Source organism: Manis javanica, chromosome 2 (assembly GCF_040802235.1).
Source record: "Manis javanica isolate MJ-LG chromosome 2, MJ_LKY, whole genome shotgun sequence".
Lineage (NCBI taxonomy): Eukaryota > Metazoa > Chordata > Mammalia > Pholidota > Manidae > Manis > Manis javanica.
In genome coordinates, this window is record NC_133157.1 from 80,818,763 (window position 1) to 80,835,958 (window position 17,196).

The 17,196-nt window shown below is 41.5% G+C and overlaps 1 protein-coding gene across 7 annotated transcripts in view; it reads left to right on the plus strand.

Moving 5' to 3' along the window:
* The window catches only part of NTRK2 (neurotrophic receptor tyrosine kinase 2), a 311,589-nt gene that overhangs the window by 169,277 nt on the left and 125,116 nt on the right, over positions 1-17,196 (plus strand). For 5 of the 7 annotated variants that reach the window (XM_037023528.2, XM_037023531.2, XM_037023529.2 and 2 more), the window contains one exon: positions 4,102-4,290. In XM_037023528.2, coding sequence (XP_036879423.2) covers positions 4,102-4,290 — 189 coding nt within the window. Of the gene's footprint in view, positions 1-4,101; positions 4,291-8,189; positions 14,140-17,196 lie in introns of those variants that run through there. The other 2 variants (XM_017665771.3, XM_017665772.3) reach the window with 2 other exon arrangements.

Sequence of the window (17,196 nt, forward strand, 5' to 3'; positions counted from 1 at the left end):
TATTCTTATTCAGGTATGGTGAGGCCAATAGGTCAGGAGAAGACTGCCATTCAAAAGGTAGTCAGTTATTCACAGTTCCCGAGAGACGAGGGCATGCCACACCACTGTGGGGGCACACGGGGAGGCACCAGGGTCATCAGGAGGCAGAGGGAGTGAGGGGAGACCATAGGCAAGAGCCTTCATGTGGCTTCCAAAGGAAAGGAAGGGGGAGGCAGGGTGAGCAGGTCTGGGATGGGCTGGTTTGGATGACATCGGCAGGCTCAGGGGTGTAGGGGCTGTCCCTGCTTGTTTGGTACCTGTCTCTGGGGTGAGAGGTCAGGTGGATGGTAACCTGAAGTATGATAGCCTGATAAAGGGGTGTAGACTGTGGGTCAGTTGCTTTGCATATAAAAGGTGCTCTGGCAGGCAAGTTCTTTATTCTCTCTAGAAACTGGCTAACCTGGGGATGGGTGTTACTTCCTGGGCCAGCAAGTCCCTAGCTGATGGAGCATCAGAGTATGGGAAAGAGAAGACATGGTTCATACAGTTCCTCAAGAACAACAATCTCTCCCTTCACCTTGAAGGTACTGAGGGTCTTGAGAGGAGGAAACTCCTTCCCCAGATGACCTTCACTGTTTGACGGGAAAATAAGTCTAGGTTAGGCATAGAGACGTCTGTAAAGTCATAGATGTGGGATGCGTTACCAAGTGGCTCTGTTAAAACAAAAATGCGTCTTTGCTCCTGCAACCTTTTCAAATAAAAATGGGCTAAAAATGTTTCCAGGAGAGCTCATATGTGTCAGCTCAGTAATTAGAACTATCTACCGCAAACTCAGCAAGTTGCACATACCCGGCAATTTAAAACTTTTTATTAATATAATAAGACAACTTTTTCAAGTCCTCATATGAATTTCTTAAAACACATGGCGATGTGCCCTGACTCTTCTTCTGTCTGTCTCTTTGTGGTGTCTCCTCCAGCATGTGCACAGAAATGACACATCCCGTGATGTGCACAGACAGGCTGCTGTCAAATTATATAGACATTCATTGTCCCTGCTGAGAGCTTTTCTCCCTTCCCAGCCTTGCTGTGTTCCATTAGATCAAAATGTTCATAGAAAAATGGGCTGAATCCCTACAACCTTGCCAGCCATATCCATCTTCTAGGATTGGGAACATCAATAATGAAGAAAATGGCATGTGAATTAATATTCCACTTGACAAATTATTGAGGTTTCTATGTTGCTCAGATTTGTCAACAGCGACCTTCTGGCAAAGTGAAGAGGCCTTTGAAAAATTACCTCTGCTGCCTTAGATGGCTTTTATGCTTGTATTTCCCCCCACCACTCCCAAACAGAGATGTTCCCCTAGAGTCTGTTACCTCAGAGTTGGGGGCTTTACTCAGAGAGGCCAAGGAAAGGAAAGGGTGGCCTTTGGTGGAGGAAGAGAAGCTAGGAGCAAGTCTCTGGGTTGAACTCTGTAAGTAAGGGGTCTGCTGTGTGCACAGCCGATGGTTCAAAGCCTAAATTCCTGGAGGGATCAAAACGTTGTCTTCTAGGTATGAACTTCCTCTGAGATGATGAAGTGCTACGGAAATGTTGATAGCCTGACTTGGGTCAAAGGAGAATCAGAGCAGGAAGCAATGGGTCAGTGTGTTTCCAATTGTTGCAGGGGCTCTAGAAGCAAATATCACTGAGTATGTGAACATGACTGCACTGCATTTCTGGGGATAAACGTGCAGCCTGGAAGCTGTTGAGAAATGTGTGGCCTTGATTGCATCTCCTCAGGGAACTCAGGGTGGGTAGCATGCTTTGGTGACCGCCAAGGAGGGAACAGCTGCACTGGGAACACAGGGAGGGAGCCAGCAGCCGGAAGATGTTACTGGCAAGAAGCAGAAACCTTAGCATTGCACACTTCCATTTTCCATCTCCAGGTTCCAGCTCTGGGTGATTCAGGTCTGTCAGGAAGTAGATCATGAAACAGGGATGGTTAAGGATACTAGAAAGAACTTGTCTTTATAGCTTATCTTGGCAGAATTTCCACTCTTCACTAACACTAGTGAGCTGAGCCTAAGATGAGCACAACTGGCTTTCCTTTGCTTTGAGTGTTCTGCAGCTTCTAAATTGGCTGTGTGAGGACTTGTTTGCAGAATTAAGCCAGAGTGTATCATTAAAGGCAACTTAAATGCACATCCCCTTGAGAGGATGCTTTAAAAATTACCTATAATAGCAGTTGGCTGCCTCTTGCATAGTTTGTTTAAGATTCAGCTAGCTAGGGAATGTCCAATTGTTATCACTACAGAATGATAATTCCTGTATGAGGGGGAAACTGGATCTTGGAGGTTGGGGGATGGATTCCCATTTTATTTCACAGGGGATTCAGAAATGCATGGCACAGTAACTTTTGTTTTTAGAATTGCATGCTTCTCACTGACATAGTTAAGTGGGAGTGAAGAGTTAGAAAATGGAAGGCAGTGTTGAAACATGCATCCTGGGGCTTTGGATGAAAACATCCCCTTGCTCAAGAAGTAGCAATTCAGACTTTTCTTTCTCTAGTATGCATCTACTAGGTCTTCTCACTACCTCCCCTTTGTCTTTCCTCCTTATCCTTCCCTTCCTGTATTCCTCTTGGCTTCTGCCAGTAGCTGTGGTCAGTGGTCAGCTTCCATGGACCCTGTCCCCATTCTGTATACTGCATCTTACACTGTGTAAGCTCTTTGTAGGGTACTTTGTCTACTTCTCATGGAAGGAGTATCTATCATGAACCACCGAGTTCTTAATTGCTTTGAAGCTTTCATATAGACTGTTATCTTTGTGAGTCAGTTTTTGTTGGCAAACCGTATGGGCTCAGTGGTCAATGGGATAAATTGTTTAGACAAGACACAGTAGACCATATTTGTGAGCATACACCTTCTGAAATTCTGAACTAGGAAAATGCTATGGTTGTGACTTTAGGATAAAGACATACAGGGAATGACTCCACAAATAATATAATGGCTAAAGGCAAGACAGGTGACTTTGCCATGGGATCGATCCATTACTGTTTGTGAAAGTATTTTGTAGGCAGAACTGGAGCAGCTGCTGTAAAAAATATACAGAAAGAGGAAAGAGTAATAGGACAGTCCAATGTAATTCTAGTCCACCTCTTGTAAGCTCATTTAGTAGTAGCTAGTAGTAATTCATACTCATGAAGCACATTTAAATTTATAAATGCATTTTCATATAGTAGTCTCATTCCAGGATCATAAAATAACCAACCAGATATCATTTTGCACATTTTACCAATGTAAGTGAATGTAGAGGTACAAAGAAGGTAAGTGACTTGTCCATAGAGTGGAGAAAATAACTCAGATCTTTGAATTCTCAGTAGATCTTTCAGGACACTGTGAAAGAGGAAGCCTAGATTCATGCTGGGAGTTTCCATGAGAGGGTGTTCTAAAGATGTTCAGAAAACAGAGTGGAAAGCTGCATATGTAATTACAGGACAAGGAAGTAAAGAAATTGGAACCCTCGCACAGTGCTGGTGGGAATATAAAATGGTGCAGCCACTTTGGAAAACAGTTCGGCAGTTCCTCAAAATATTAAACATTGAGCTACCATAGGACCCAGCAATTTCATCCAAAAGAAATCAAAATATATGTCCACACAAACACTTGAACAAGAATGCTCAAAGAAGCATTATTCATAATAATCAAAAAACTGAAGCAGCCCAAATGTCCATCAAATTGATGAATATATTCACAAAATGTAGCATATCCATACAATGGAATATGATTTGGCAATAAAAAAGAATAAAGTAATGACACATGCTACCTTATAAACATTATGCTAAGTGAAAGGCATCTGTTCCATCATATGATTTCATTTACATGAAATGTTGAGAAGAGGTGAATACATAGAGACAGAAAGTAAATTTATGGATGCCTAGGCCTGGGAGTAGGGAGCATGGGGAGTGACTGCTAATCGCAATGGAGAAAATCTCCTAAAATGCTTTTGTAATAATGGTTGCACAGTTCTCTGAATACACCAATTATATACTTTAAATGAGTGAAATTTATGTATGTGAATTATAGCTCAGCAAGCGCATATAGAAATTACAAGAGAATATGTATTTTTTTCAACTCCAGGCCCAGCTTCAGTTATCAGCAATGATGATGACTCTGCCAGCCCACTCCACCATATCTCCAATGGGAGTAACACCCCATCATCTTCAGAGGGGGGCCCCGATGCCGTCATTATTGGAATGACCAAGATCCCTGTCATTGAAAATCCCCAGTACTTTGGCATCACCAACAGTCAGCTCAAGCCAGACACATGTAAGTACAGCTGTTAATACTTATTGGCCCATTTGCTGCATAGCTGTATCAACCAGCATGTTTATCAGAGTGCCTGACAAGGATGACTGAAGGGAGGGGCAGTGAAATGTCTGAGGATTCTTTGGGCTTTGGGCCCAAGGGATAGTTCCTTTAGTTTGTTACTTATGGAATTCTCTGGGTGTGTCTCCTGCTGGGGTTGGAACTCTGTGTGCAGATACTGATTTCTCTTGGGATACATTTTCCAAAACCATTTGTCAACTTGAAATAGAATCAAGGCATGCTTATCTTGAAAAAGATGGAGACAGAAACCAGAAATATCATTAGAAATGCACATACATCAGTTACAGAAGACAGGCATTTGGTGGGATTTAAATTTGGTTTATTAAAAGTCATTAAAATACATACCATAGGTAGTCAGGAAAGGGCTGTACTGCACACAGGTGGTTAACTCCAGATAGTTCTGCATTCTTTGTTCAGTACCAGTTCCCAGCATGAGACTTGGGATGTCACAAGAGCAAAGAACATCACAACAGATGATGTAAATGTTAATAACACTGATATGTTTCTCAGAACCAAATTAACCTATCAACCTTTGTTGGGAAGCTTGGGATTTTTCTGAGAGACTCAAACCCAATCTTTGGAGCCACTGTCCAAATTTTAAAAAAAAGAAAAATGAAGCGCAGCCTCAAGGACAACAAAAAATAAAATCACAGTGGACCAACAGGTTTATGCCATTGGAACTTCAGGCCTGCCCTCACACATGAATAAGTAGCTGTGAAGGCTAGAACATCAGGTGGTCCAGGTGAGGGGTTCGCCTGATATTGATGAATAGGCTTATTCTATTTTGCCTGTTCTTATCCCATCTTAAATACTGTTCTCCTGCTTTGCCAAAGAAATAAGGTAGATCTATAACAAGATTAGGCTTTGGGCTCTAATTTTACACTGATAACTCTCATGGGATAAAGGAAATTATCAATGATCTTCTTTTCATATATAAAGAAATGCCTGAAATTTCCTCCTGTTGATTCAAATTTATCCCAAGGTACGTTTAATATTGAATTTGAATTTAAACATTTGGAAGAACAGTATTATAAGTTTGGAATGTATGAGTTGGACCCCACCATAAATTTCAGTTGAATATGTAATATGATAAGATAAGTAAAATAGCATATGTAAAAAATATTGAGCTCCTTGAAATAAAAAGTTATTGTTTGAAATCAAGGTATTACTAATTGTCATTATGGTGTGAACAAAATACATGGAGGCTTTGCTTAAAATGGGCATTCTTTGTTGAAATAAGCATTCTCCAAAGATCCTTGAAATACCCTGATGCATAACAGTCAAATATTGAATAAGGCAAAGCAGGATATTACAATGGGAGAACTGGCCATGGGAGAACTGGTCATCATTTTGATTGCTCTCCCCAAGAACAGAGTACTTCAACATCCCTGTCACCGCTAGTACTAGGCTGTATGGGATACTTCAGCTAGCCTGGGGCTGTATTATAATTGAGGTTGACTGCAAATCAACCTGTCTTCAAAAGTTTGCTCTCCTTTGTCCATAGAGGAAGGATAAAACTGAGTAATCAAGTAGATTGCATCAGTCCAACAAGTGCAATAAGAGAAGATGAACAATGAGCAAGAAAGCAAACCAAAAAACAATAGAAACCAGAGGACAGCCTATAGAAGAAAGTGGTCTAGATGGATGCTGAGCCTGTGGTTCTATCTGGTTGTGCTTCCTTCCTTAGAAATCCCACAAGAATGTTTCCAAAGGTGGTTTCCTTAATCTAGAGTCCATGAAGATTTTTTCAAAGGTTTTTAATTAGACATTTTGGTTATTTTGGAGGAATCTTGATTTTGTGGCTCAGCTACTTCTTTTATGCCACCACCACTTAGGGGAATTGGAGGAGAGCTGAGGAGCCCTGAAGCCTCCCCTCAGCTTCTGTCCTCTGCCAGTGGGATCCAGACCGTCAATTATCCATTGGGTCCTACCTCCCTTATAAGTCTTGCTAGACCCTTCACCCAGCCATCCTTGCCAGGTTCCATGTTCTCAGTCACTCAGCAGCTTATAGCAAAGGAAATTTCCTTTCTTCCAGGTATCAAGCCTGGGCTCTTACATGATCTTAAGAATACTTAAAATCATACACCTTCCAAGAATCCTTTCCCAGAGAAATGGGAATGAAGAAGCAATTTAGCAATTTACTTCTCTCCTTCTCTTCTCCCTTTCTTAAATGTCATTCTCTACCTTACAATTTTTTCCTTTATCTTCATTGTATCTGTCGTTTCTTGTTTAGTCCTGAGTGTGATCACTCTTGTGTGTGTTTCTGAAGCCTTGTTTAGCTTAGATTGTAAGCTCCTGGAGAGAAGGAATTGTATCTGCTGAACTAGTCTTTCATAGCATGGGACATGATGTATTTCTGATGTTGGCCAGGTGCCAACCAGATGTGGCTATGTATTACTGAAGTATTAATTATTAACAGACTTGTAACAAGTAAAGAAGACTCATAGCCACTTCACTGGCACTATTCCTATTAAACTTGCCTACATAGTAGTTTATTTGTTAGACTTGTTTTTATCAATATGTAGCCAGTTTAAACACATTTAGACAACAGACTTAACAGAAATAAACTTTTAACAAGAAATCCCTTCTTTGAACATCCTAACTGTAATCATCCAGAAATTGAAAGACTTCAAGTAAAAAGACATGATATGTAGAAGACTCTGTTGGTATAGGCTGACTGAAATTTTGGGAGCTTAGCTTTCAATTAAGTGAGTCCCATTGAATATTTTTATAAACTAACCTCTAAAGAACCTCTAAAGAAAGGTTTTTCCAAGAAGTTGGGTAGATTACAGCTAAAAAACAAATACATAAAGACCTCAGAAAAGTATAGTATATAATATTTCCCCATATGCTTAAAGCAAAATATCCTATGGACAGTACAGTACTAATTTCTGGAACCATCAGAGGCTTGGACCACAAAAGAACATATTAATTCTCCTTCTTATATCTACTTGCTATTCAAAGCTGTTGGCTTTCAAATATACATGTGACCTTACAAAGAGTGGTCTCAGCCTTATTTCACTGAATTTTAAGAATCTAATATAGAAAGTGAAGTTCATTTCATTAGGTATTTGCTAACTGCCTACAATAGCTCTACCATGGTAGGAACTAAAGATTTGGTTATATTGATGGCATCTTCCTTGCCTTCAGAGAGTCCTGTTGGGGAGGTCAGTCATTAAAGTTCTCATCATGTAATCACAATGCACTGTGATAAGGTAGCTTAGAGCAAGGGTCCTAAACCCCAACTACCTACAGAGTCAGCCAGGTCAGCATAAGAAGGAAGCTGGATCAGAACGATGATATGACATTGTGAAGGGCATGCTGGAACATGGGCCTTGTATTACCAAATACTCACATTTTTCCAGGAAGCACAGGCATTTATTAATTATGTGAATTCTCCAAGATATAAAACACTGGGTGGGATCAATAAATTATATCAGAACGAGTTATATTTGGTCTGTAGTCCACCACCTGTTTGTGACCCCTGAGTTAGACCTTAAAAATCAATTAATACAAACATCTTATTTTACAGACAGGGCTCAGAAGTGACTTGTCCAAAATGACACAGCCTCCATACTTTTATGTATGGAGGCTGTTTATAAAGCCTTTGCCTTAAAAACAAAACAATCAAAACAGATTCCTGTAAATGATGATTAAGATCATTTAAGTGAAGGATGATGACCAATTATGTCCCCCAAAGTACCTTTTCACTCTCAGGAGCTCTGTGAGGTTTTCATTTACAAAGCCCAGAGATGGTTTGCAGGACTTTAGAGCAATCTGAGCAGGGCTGAATTACTCCCAAGCACTTTCCAATAGCAAGTCTGTCTACTTTATTGCAGGGCCCAGAGGTTCCCCCAAGACCGCCTGATAATAATTTGGTATTTGGAGGCTCCTGTGTCACTGCAGGAACTAAAGGAGGCTAAATCCATGCCTGATGGAGGAGAAGAGTTCTATGGTTATCTGAAAATTCTGGCCAGACAACATCTTGACGTCACTCCTTAGCTTCCATAACCTAGCCAAGCAAGAAGGTGCCTTCCAAAGAGAAAGCAGAGTGCTCTATGACTAAGCCTTAAAGTGCAGTGCCACTTTAACTATAGACCCATCTCCTCGATCAATCAGCATGGCAAGATGGAGCTGAGGAGCTCAGCAACATCAAGGCTGGAGGTGGTCTTTAATTCATCTAGTCTGTGTAGCGTGCCTGAAAACCACGTCATCTGAGACAGCACGGGGTGGTTTCCCATTAGGATTTACAAATTTGGCTCAAGGGCAGCTGCACTGCTATCCTTGCCTTGACTGCTGAGAACATTTTTTGACAGGGTACAATGGAAACATACCTTCTCAGCTGAAAAAAAAAGAAAGACAGAAAGACAGAAACACTAACCAGCAAAATCCCCGAATCATCAATCTTGGGTTCTCTTGAAGGGTGGGAATGCATTATAGCCTCCCCTGCAGATGTCACAGATGTATTGTTATCTCTTGCCTCTTTCCTAGAGCAGCCTTGTAAATTCACTCGGGTCTTAAGCGTAGGGCCTAAATTAAATTGGACTTGTTGCTCAATATGAGCTTCAGGTGTTTGTCCTTGCAGCTCATGCCTTCTGTGTTTACCTACAGCTAGTAACTCCCTGGGGCAGATGCATATAAAGAATTCTGATGTGTTTTCCACTTTGATTCCATTTCCAGTGACCTGGATATTTACTGACTTCCTGCAGAGTGTGCCATACCTCCCCTGCTGTTAGAGTTCACACGTGTGTATTTTCCCACTGGTTACATGCTTATTAGGCAATTAGGTAGATAAGCACAGATTCATAGACCAGCTATATGTAATGAAGAGGGGAGACATTTTAACTATAGTTGGAAAGATCACTGGGGCATCCCTTCTGTTTCCCTTAACTGCCATACCACACCACTCATTGTGTTGCCAACAAGGGGAGGAACAGAGGCAATATTTTTCACAGAACAGCAGGGGGTTTTGAACATATTTGCAATGTTACTTTGAACACATGAACAAACATTTTGAATTGCATTCAGGACCCTGGGAGCTCATTAGATCAGAAGATGAGGGCCCTGAGAGTTACCCGAGTTAATCTTCAAACTGTAGCTCAGCCTCTGCCTATGGTCCATTTTGATGGTCCAGGGACACAATTTACAAACAGCTAGAAACAATTGCTTTAGCAATTTCCTCTCTCCTTTGCCTATTAATTTTGTCTTTCAAAAGTATATTATTTTCTTCTAAGTATTTAATTGGCCAAATAATAGCTGCTTTGGGAACTGTTAATGTCCCTTTGAAGGCTATGGCCTGTACTTTAAAAATAAGCTAAGTCCATTCCATCCAGCATGAAGGTTAGGACAAAGAGAATGCAGTCATTTCAGGATCCTTAGCAATTGCTTCATTTATGGCACACTGGTTGACAAGCTGTCCCATGGGGTCTTCATGGCACATTGCTGGAATTCTGTAGGTCCCACTGTTTCTCCCTCTTGGTGCCATAGTCCCCCATTGCTAGCTATGACAGCTTGATATTATGGTCTCTTCTAAACTCCAGAGGAGATGGTAAGAAGCTCTCAAATAATGCTTCAAAAAGCAACCTGAGTCCCCATGAAATGAATATATGCTGCATAATTACATGTGAAATGTAAGCCACTGAAATGAATGATTGTTAGCAAACCAGTTTCAAACACATTTACAACTGGGTAAAATAAGAGCCATCACTTTATAAGCATTGGACCACTGGGTGATATTACTTCATCAAAACAGAAATACCACCCAAATACAGGATACCTAGACCTCCTAGAGAAACCACTCCAATCCCACATTTAACAGCTGAAAAGGAAAAATGATTATGAATTAGTTTGGGGAGACACTTAGTGATATTCTGAGAACTGACTCTGCTTCCTCATCATTGGCCAACCAAGGTGGAATTATGCATCCCCCACACAGACATTTCAGTCCAATTTCACCAAATCATCAGTGTTGTGCTAGAAGCATGTGAGCAGATGCAGGATCCTAATGTATTCATTCTGAGCATTTCCCAAGGCCCAGCCTGACTGCAGTGTGGGTACCTGCAGGATGAACCTAATCAAGCTGCACCCCCATTTTCATTTCCACTTGGTCACCCTTGCGCATGCCAGCAGATTGCTGACTAGGACCAGCTCAGCAACACAAATGCAGAGGAGCCTCTTATGTTGCTGAGAAGGTCCAGATGCTTTGAGTGATTGAGAGCTCTCTACGGTTAAGTAGGGATGGTAGGATGGGAGTTTTCTTGGATATGACACTCAAAGCTTTATGGCAGCTATTGTAACAGAGAGCAGGTTTTTCCTTGTGAAGTGCAGGCTTTCTCTGTCTTTGCCAATTCTGCCAGCTTGAGAGTAACCCACCATGGTCAGCCTTCTTAGGTTAGTGATCATGCCAGCTCTCCGGGTAAAGGGCAGGCCTGGTGCCCTTTGTACTCATTGATGTTGCGGTCCTTTGTTTGAGAGGTCCTTCTCTTGGTGGTTGTCACTTCTTGTGAAAGGCAGGTAAGATGAATTTGCTCCATTTCATGGACAGAAAAGGATTAGTGAAAGAACTACTTCTTACTACTCAACCCGGTAGCCAAGTACAAAGGCAATCTTGTTCAGGCTCAGTTGCTAGGTGGGATTCCCAGATTCATGCTGCCCTCCCTCAGCTGGACCCTTTGCTGTGAATGCTGTGTGTTTCTGAATGCTTGACCTCTCTGAGGGAGGAGAAGATCAGAAGGCAGTACTTGTGGCCTAAAGGAAAAGGGAATGTCAGTATTACAGTGAGCACCAGGACTGAGCAGGGTCCTAGGATACAAAACTTTGAGATTGGAAACCAAGACAGTCCTAGGCAAACCGCAGGGTGTTGGTCACCCTGGTTGATTTAGGCCTGGTGGTTTCTGAATAAGGCAGAATTAAGTTGTAACTGCCCAAAATGCCTTTCAGTGTCCTAAAATAAGAGTTCAAAGTGAAAATAAATAATATAGGTTGTAAAAAGGAATTTGAAAAACACAAGAAGCAAAAATGAAATAAAAAAACACTTGTAATTCCAAGTTAGAGTCAACCACTGATATCATTTGAATATATGTGACTTTTTAGTCTTGTGAATGTCTTCTTACTCTACTGTGATATAAAGTCTAACTGTTTTTGTCCTTTTGCCTCTATTTGTGCTGGGCTTTGTTCATATTCCTATAGTATGATTTACCTCGGCTGGACTGGGCAGGCTGGGTAGGAAGCATGCTAGATGAGTTACTGCCAGTTTCAGATTTCAGATTTGTTTGGTGGTGTACAGGGGTAAGACAGCGGGGGTGTCAAACATGGCCAGCCACATCAGGTCTGGGCTAGAGGGATCCTAATCCAGAGGAGCTCATCTCTCCCATGGTGAGCGTCATAGGGGAGATGAGACCTGCGTTGGGAGCCTGGAAGACTCAATAAATAAGAGTCTCCTTGTTCTCACAAGGCAGGCTGAGAGCTCTGGTTCGGGGAAACACTCCTGATGGCCCCAAATGTAGTTTATTACTCACCTGAAGCAGTAGATGACTTTCTGTCTTCCAGTTCTCCACCCTCGCCAGCTAGCTCCCTTCAGGTTGCTGAGTGTGCTGGATCTTAAAGGGCCAGACTGCTCACATCTGATATGTTTTCCACACTTAGGGCTGCCTTCATCCAGGATCCCTGGGCTGTGCAAGGACCTCTGTTGAATGGGAATCTCCCTTTAGTCATTCAGCCATGCCCAACAAACTTGATGAAGTTGGCTGTCCCACACTTTCCAGACTTCCATCATGAAAGACTTCCTCTTCTGATGTCTCAGACATCTAGGCCTAGACTAGGACCTCCATCAATAGTATGATATATAAAAATATGTTAGTGTTGGTATGTTGCACAGTAATATTAGGGTTGACAGATTCTAAAAATGAGTTCAGAACAGATAGATTCCTATGATCTATGAGATTAGATTTGTGTGATTTTGAACCAAAGAGAGGAGGATAGATTTCTAGAAAGAAAACAGTAATCTAATGCCTAGTGTCTATATTATTCTTATCAGTTACTGTATATGTTATAAATATGGGTAGACATCAATATCTTTTTATTCTGTTGCTGTTGTTTAGCACATTTATTTAGCCATGCCATTGACCTTCTGGGTGTATTATAGTGGAATCCAAGCTCATTATTAGATAATGATGGCATTTAGACTGAGTGCCATATTCCCAGTGTTCCAATAAATGGTTGATATAGAGCAGACAGGATAAAATCCTACATTATCTAATTATTCCCAAAGAGCTAGTCTCTATGTTAGAGAAAATATCTTTACTAGTGAAGATTACATGATATGTCTGCTTGTTGAAATAAGCAGAGATGGCACCACTGAGAAGCCACCTGGGTTGATTTCTTGCAAGGATGATGGATTTTCAAATCTACTTATACTCTCATGCCCAATACTCATCCCCACCCTTGCTCCTGAAGAGTTAACTTTTCGCAATTAAGTCAATCTTCAATCTCTTGCCAAAAAATAGAGAAATTAGCTGGTTACCCAGAGACAGAACTCATATTCTTACCTCCTACTTACAGAGCACCCTGTACAGCTGGTCTACCTAGTCTCATGTTGCCTCTGTCCTGGCTTTACTTCTGAGTCATAAATATAAATTCCTTTGCCAATCTCATTCTGCCATTCTCCCTCATTTCCTCTCTGCAAGATCTGAAATAGTCCCATTCCTTCCTAGTTCCTAGTTCTATCAGCCACTTCCTGATACTCCAGAAGGCATCACAGATCTGTATCGCCACTTGAGCCTTACTTAGGGCTATTTCTTTCCCTGTGCTGTCACTTTTTGGGTGTTTGCCTCTCAAGAGCTTCTGTTTTGAGTTGATCATAAAATTCCTCTGTTTACATATAAGGATTTAGTTTTCCTTACACCCTACCTCGACTTTCACCAGCATTGGTTTTGGAAGTGGAAGGCACTCATTTTATTAGAAGATACTGGTGAGGGCTGGTTCTGTCTTACATTCCTGAGCCCCTGGGCTTTGGGCAGGGCACTGATGGCCCAGGACCAAAGGGAGTAAGATTGTCACTCACTTCGGAAATCATGCTTCTCCTGTGGGCTTGTGTTAACTCTCTGCTGTTTCCTACACTTTATACCCTGAGGTTTTTGATTGAAGTGGACCTTAGCCAGATTTGGGTCTAAGAGCTGATACACGGGAATGGTCTTTTTGAAGAGATCTGAGTTACTGAGGACCAAGCTTCTGTGTGTGGGCAGAGCTATGGGGAAGAGGGTAGTTGGGGTGGATGAATTCATGTAGTCCCCATGCTTTCGTATGCCCACTTTTGGAAAGCGGGGACCTGTGTGGGTGGATGTGGATCATGCTCCTCAAGGAGACCCTCCTGCCAATGGGCCCCAAGCCCGAGTCACACAGTGACCCTTCTCTGAGGTCTCCTGCTTCCCCACCACAGGCAATGAGCCTCTCACAGCTGGGCACCAGCTTTCCTGCTGGTTTCAGTAGATTCACCCATGATCTGGGGTAAGGATGACCTGGGGGCTGGGGGATTCTTTGTCGATGGCTATACGCTGCTTCACTTTCTTTCCCTCTCTCATATTTGGTGCAAGAGAGAGGCCTCGAATATGACTTGCATTCTTTTACTATGTTCAGAAACTCTAGGGCTTGTTCACACACATATGTATGAGTGATTAATGGAGCTTTAAATTCTTTATTATATAGACATGTACTTGGAAATGAGATCTGTTGTACTGGAATTTGTGATGTAGCTGATCATTCAGAGTCAAACACACACCAATAAAGACAAGAATGTCAGACCTGTGGTCTCTGTTGCCTACTTTTGTCACCTACAATAATTATTCTTACATTGACTTGCAAATATAATTCAGTGTTGGGATTCCTAAAAGCATTACAAACTGCCCTCTAGAAGTTGTCCCCATTTGTCCCCACTTAGCTCCCAAGGACACCCTCTCGGCTTTCACACAGTACTCTCTTCCCCCACTCAGAGCCAGAATTGGGGTGGAAATTGAGTTTAGTTTCAAAAATATCCTGTTAAAATATTATTCACCTCGATTACTGAATTTTTGATGTTCCCTTCAATTTTGTGCACAAGAAGATAATCACTCCGCTCACCCTAGCCCAGCCCTGGATGCAGGCTCCTTCTGGCCTGGGTCTTGTGTAAACCTTGGCCGTTGCAAAGCTTAGCTCTGTATACATTAGCTGCTGGACCGATTAGCTTTCAGTCTTCTCTGCCTGCTTGCACTCCAGACCTAATTGTCCTTCCTCACACCTACCCCATCTGCCTCTGGAGATACATTCCTCTGACTGCCTTTTGCTCAGCCAGCTTCAGCCTTGCCAGCATTAACCGTCCTCGGCTGTCAGCTGAAATATCTGCAGAGCATGTTTTTTTTTGTATGTGACTCCAAAGTGAGGAAATGACCAAGGCCCCCCCCCTCAAAAAAAAAAAAAAACTTTTATAAAGGTAAAAGGGATGGGTAGATCAAGGACCTTCTTAGCAAATTCAAGAAAAAAATTGGATACAATTTTGAAAGATAAGTGAAATTCTTTTTAACAAATGCATTGCATCTTGCTTTATCTCCCCACATTTGGAATTTTGGTAATATATCTGCTACATTGAAGATATAGTATTTGAGATCTCAAATACTCTATTTTCACTTAGCCTGGTCCTGAGCATCTTTTGTAAAGTCTGCATTCTTTATTATGTTTGAACAGCCAATATGTAATGCCTTTTCTGTGCTATGTCCTGTGATTTTCACATTAAAAATAAAAAAAGATCTTTATCAACGTTGCAGGACAGATATTATTATCTGCTTTACAGTTAAGGCTCAGAGAGGTGGGGAGGAAAAATAATGAGCCCAAATTACACCTCCAGTAAGTGGGAGGGCTTCTATTCAGGCCCGATCGGCTTCCCTGGAGTCTGAGGCTCTTTCAAGTTTAGAGCTCCTCTTGACCTTTTCCAAACTAACATCTAGTAATTTTCTAACTCTGCAAGCGAAATTGTGGTGTTGGTATGGACCTTTCCTATGGCTTTATCAGGGTGCTGGGCATATTAACCATCACGTATAAAGACCAGGAAATGCCAGTTGACACTGGAGCCAGGAGTCGGCTGATGCCAAGCTGGTCTCTAAGGTAAGGGCTAACCCAGGATCCGCTGGGACAATAGTGAAGTTTTTTCAATAGAGTCATTACCAGAAATACTACATAATCATGAATAATCAACCCTTATTTTTATTGCTTTGCTAATTGAAATAATGTAAAATGCCACTTCCCTACCCCGACAAACCTGCCCCGAAAAGTTTGCCTTTTTTGATTGACCTCAGAAACTCCCAGGAAAAGCAGCCGATACCATCGATTTCTCTTGCTTGAGTGCCTTCACTCCTCTGAGATGAGCACATCACATTTCCTAGGTGAAATTGAAGCCCATTTTTCCAAAGACAGAACTCAAAGAGTGCCAAGTGTATTAGGAGCAAACCCAGGCACACACCTTCACTGAGTTTCCTTCTGTGATGCTATGAGGTTTGAGGCACCTCAGCACTCACCTGGGCTGCCCTGTCTCAGGGAGGCCAAGGGGACACAAGGGCGAACAGTGTCTTCTCACCAACCATTCTACAAGCCAACTGTGAGCATTTCGGGATACACAAGTCACTTTTCTGCCTTACCCTCTATGAATCTTTCTTTCATTTTTCACACAAAAGTCCATGTTTCCAAACTGCCTAGTGGAAAGGGATCAAAATTCTTGTAAATATTTAGCCTTTAGGGAGTCATAAAAGCACTAGTTGACATGGATATATAGCATTTCTACCATGGGCATTTCTTCCCAACCATCAGGAGCTTTATAATAAGGTCAAGGGACATCAAGGAGCTGATATTTTTAAGCACCAGCTTTGTCCCAGGTGCATAAGCTTACACAGATTTGTATGTGACCAGGGTCTCATATTAGTCTTTTAGTAAGTAGAGTAACATGTGCTCCCCCAAAACATCACATAGCAAGTCTTCACTGGGCTTGATGAGTGCAGATAAATTAGCATACTGGGGTTAGTCAAATGAATACATTCTTTTCAGACCCAATGTTTATTATCTTAATTATCTTGATAACTTAAAAAAGATCAGAGTATGAATTATTCAATTGGAGTTTAAAGTCCATCATGACAAATAATGATATAATCAAAATATCATTTATTAGAGATTTCTAGGACCCCAAACCTCATGCCTATATCCACACAGAGCTGCAGAACTTGGACAGCCTTTTGGGACTTAGGGAGTTGCAGCCCAAGAGTGTCTTGCAGAAACTAAGTGGTATGAGATTTCAGAGAAAAGGGTTAAAATATTTCCAAAGAGAGAATTTGATGAAGTCTTTTGCTACCTCTGGAATGGGGTTTGTGTGTATTTTTGCATGGACTTAGGTACATTTACCAAAATGGAAAATTTTACCAATTAAATGAAATAAAACAAATCTCTGACTAAAAAGACTATCTGGAACATTTAACAGTGAAACTCCAGGTTGGGGTGGGTGGAGGGGATATGGATGAAAGTTTAAGTTAGGCTCAGCACATATAATCAAATGTCTCTGTCAGAAAATGAATGTGTGTAATCAGGAAGTCATGTCTTACCCGGGAATTCAGTGGCAATAGTCACTGAATGATACTGAAAATTGCAGATGGAAATACTTATTGACAATTTTGTAAGTTCCTAATTATGGATTGTGCAATAGGCAAACAAGTGCTTTGGCATTTCCGGTTTCTTGAACAGTGCCCAGGGCATTGTAGTTGTGTAATAAACATGTGGTACATAACTGAATGAACCAATGAATAGAAAATCGTATTTACTGTACTTATAATCTTACTG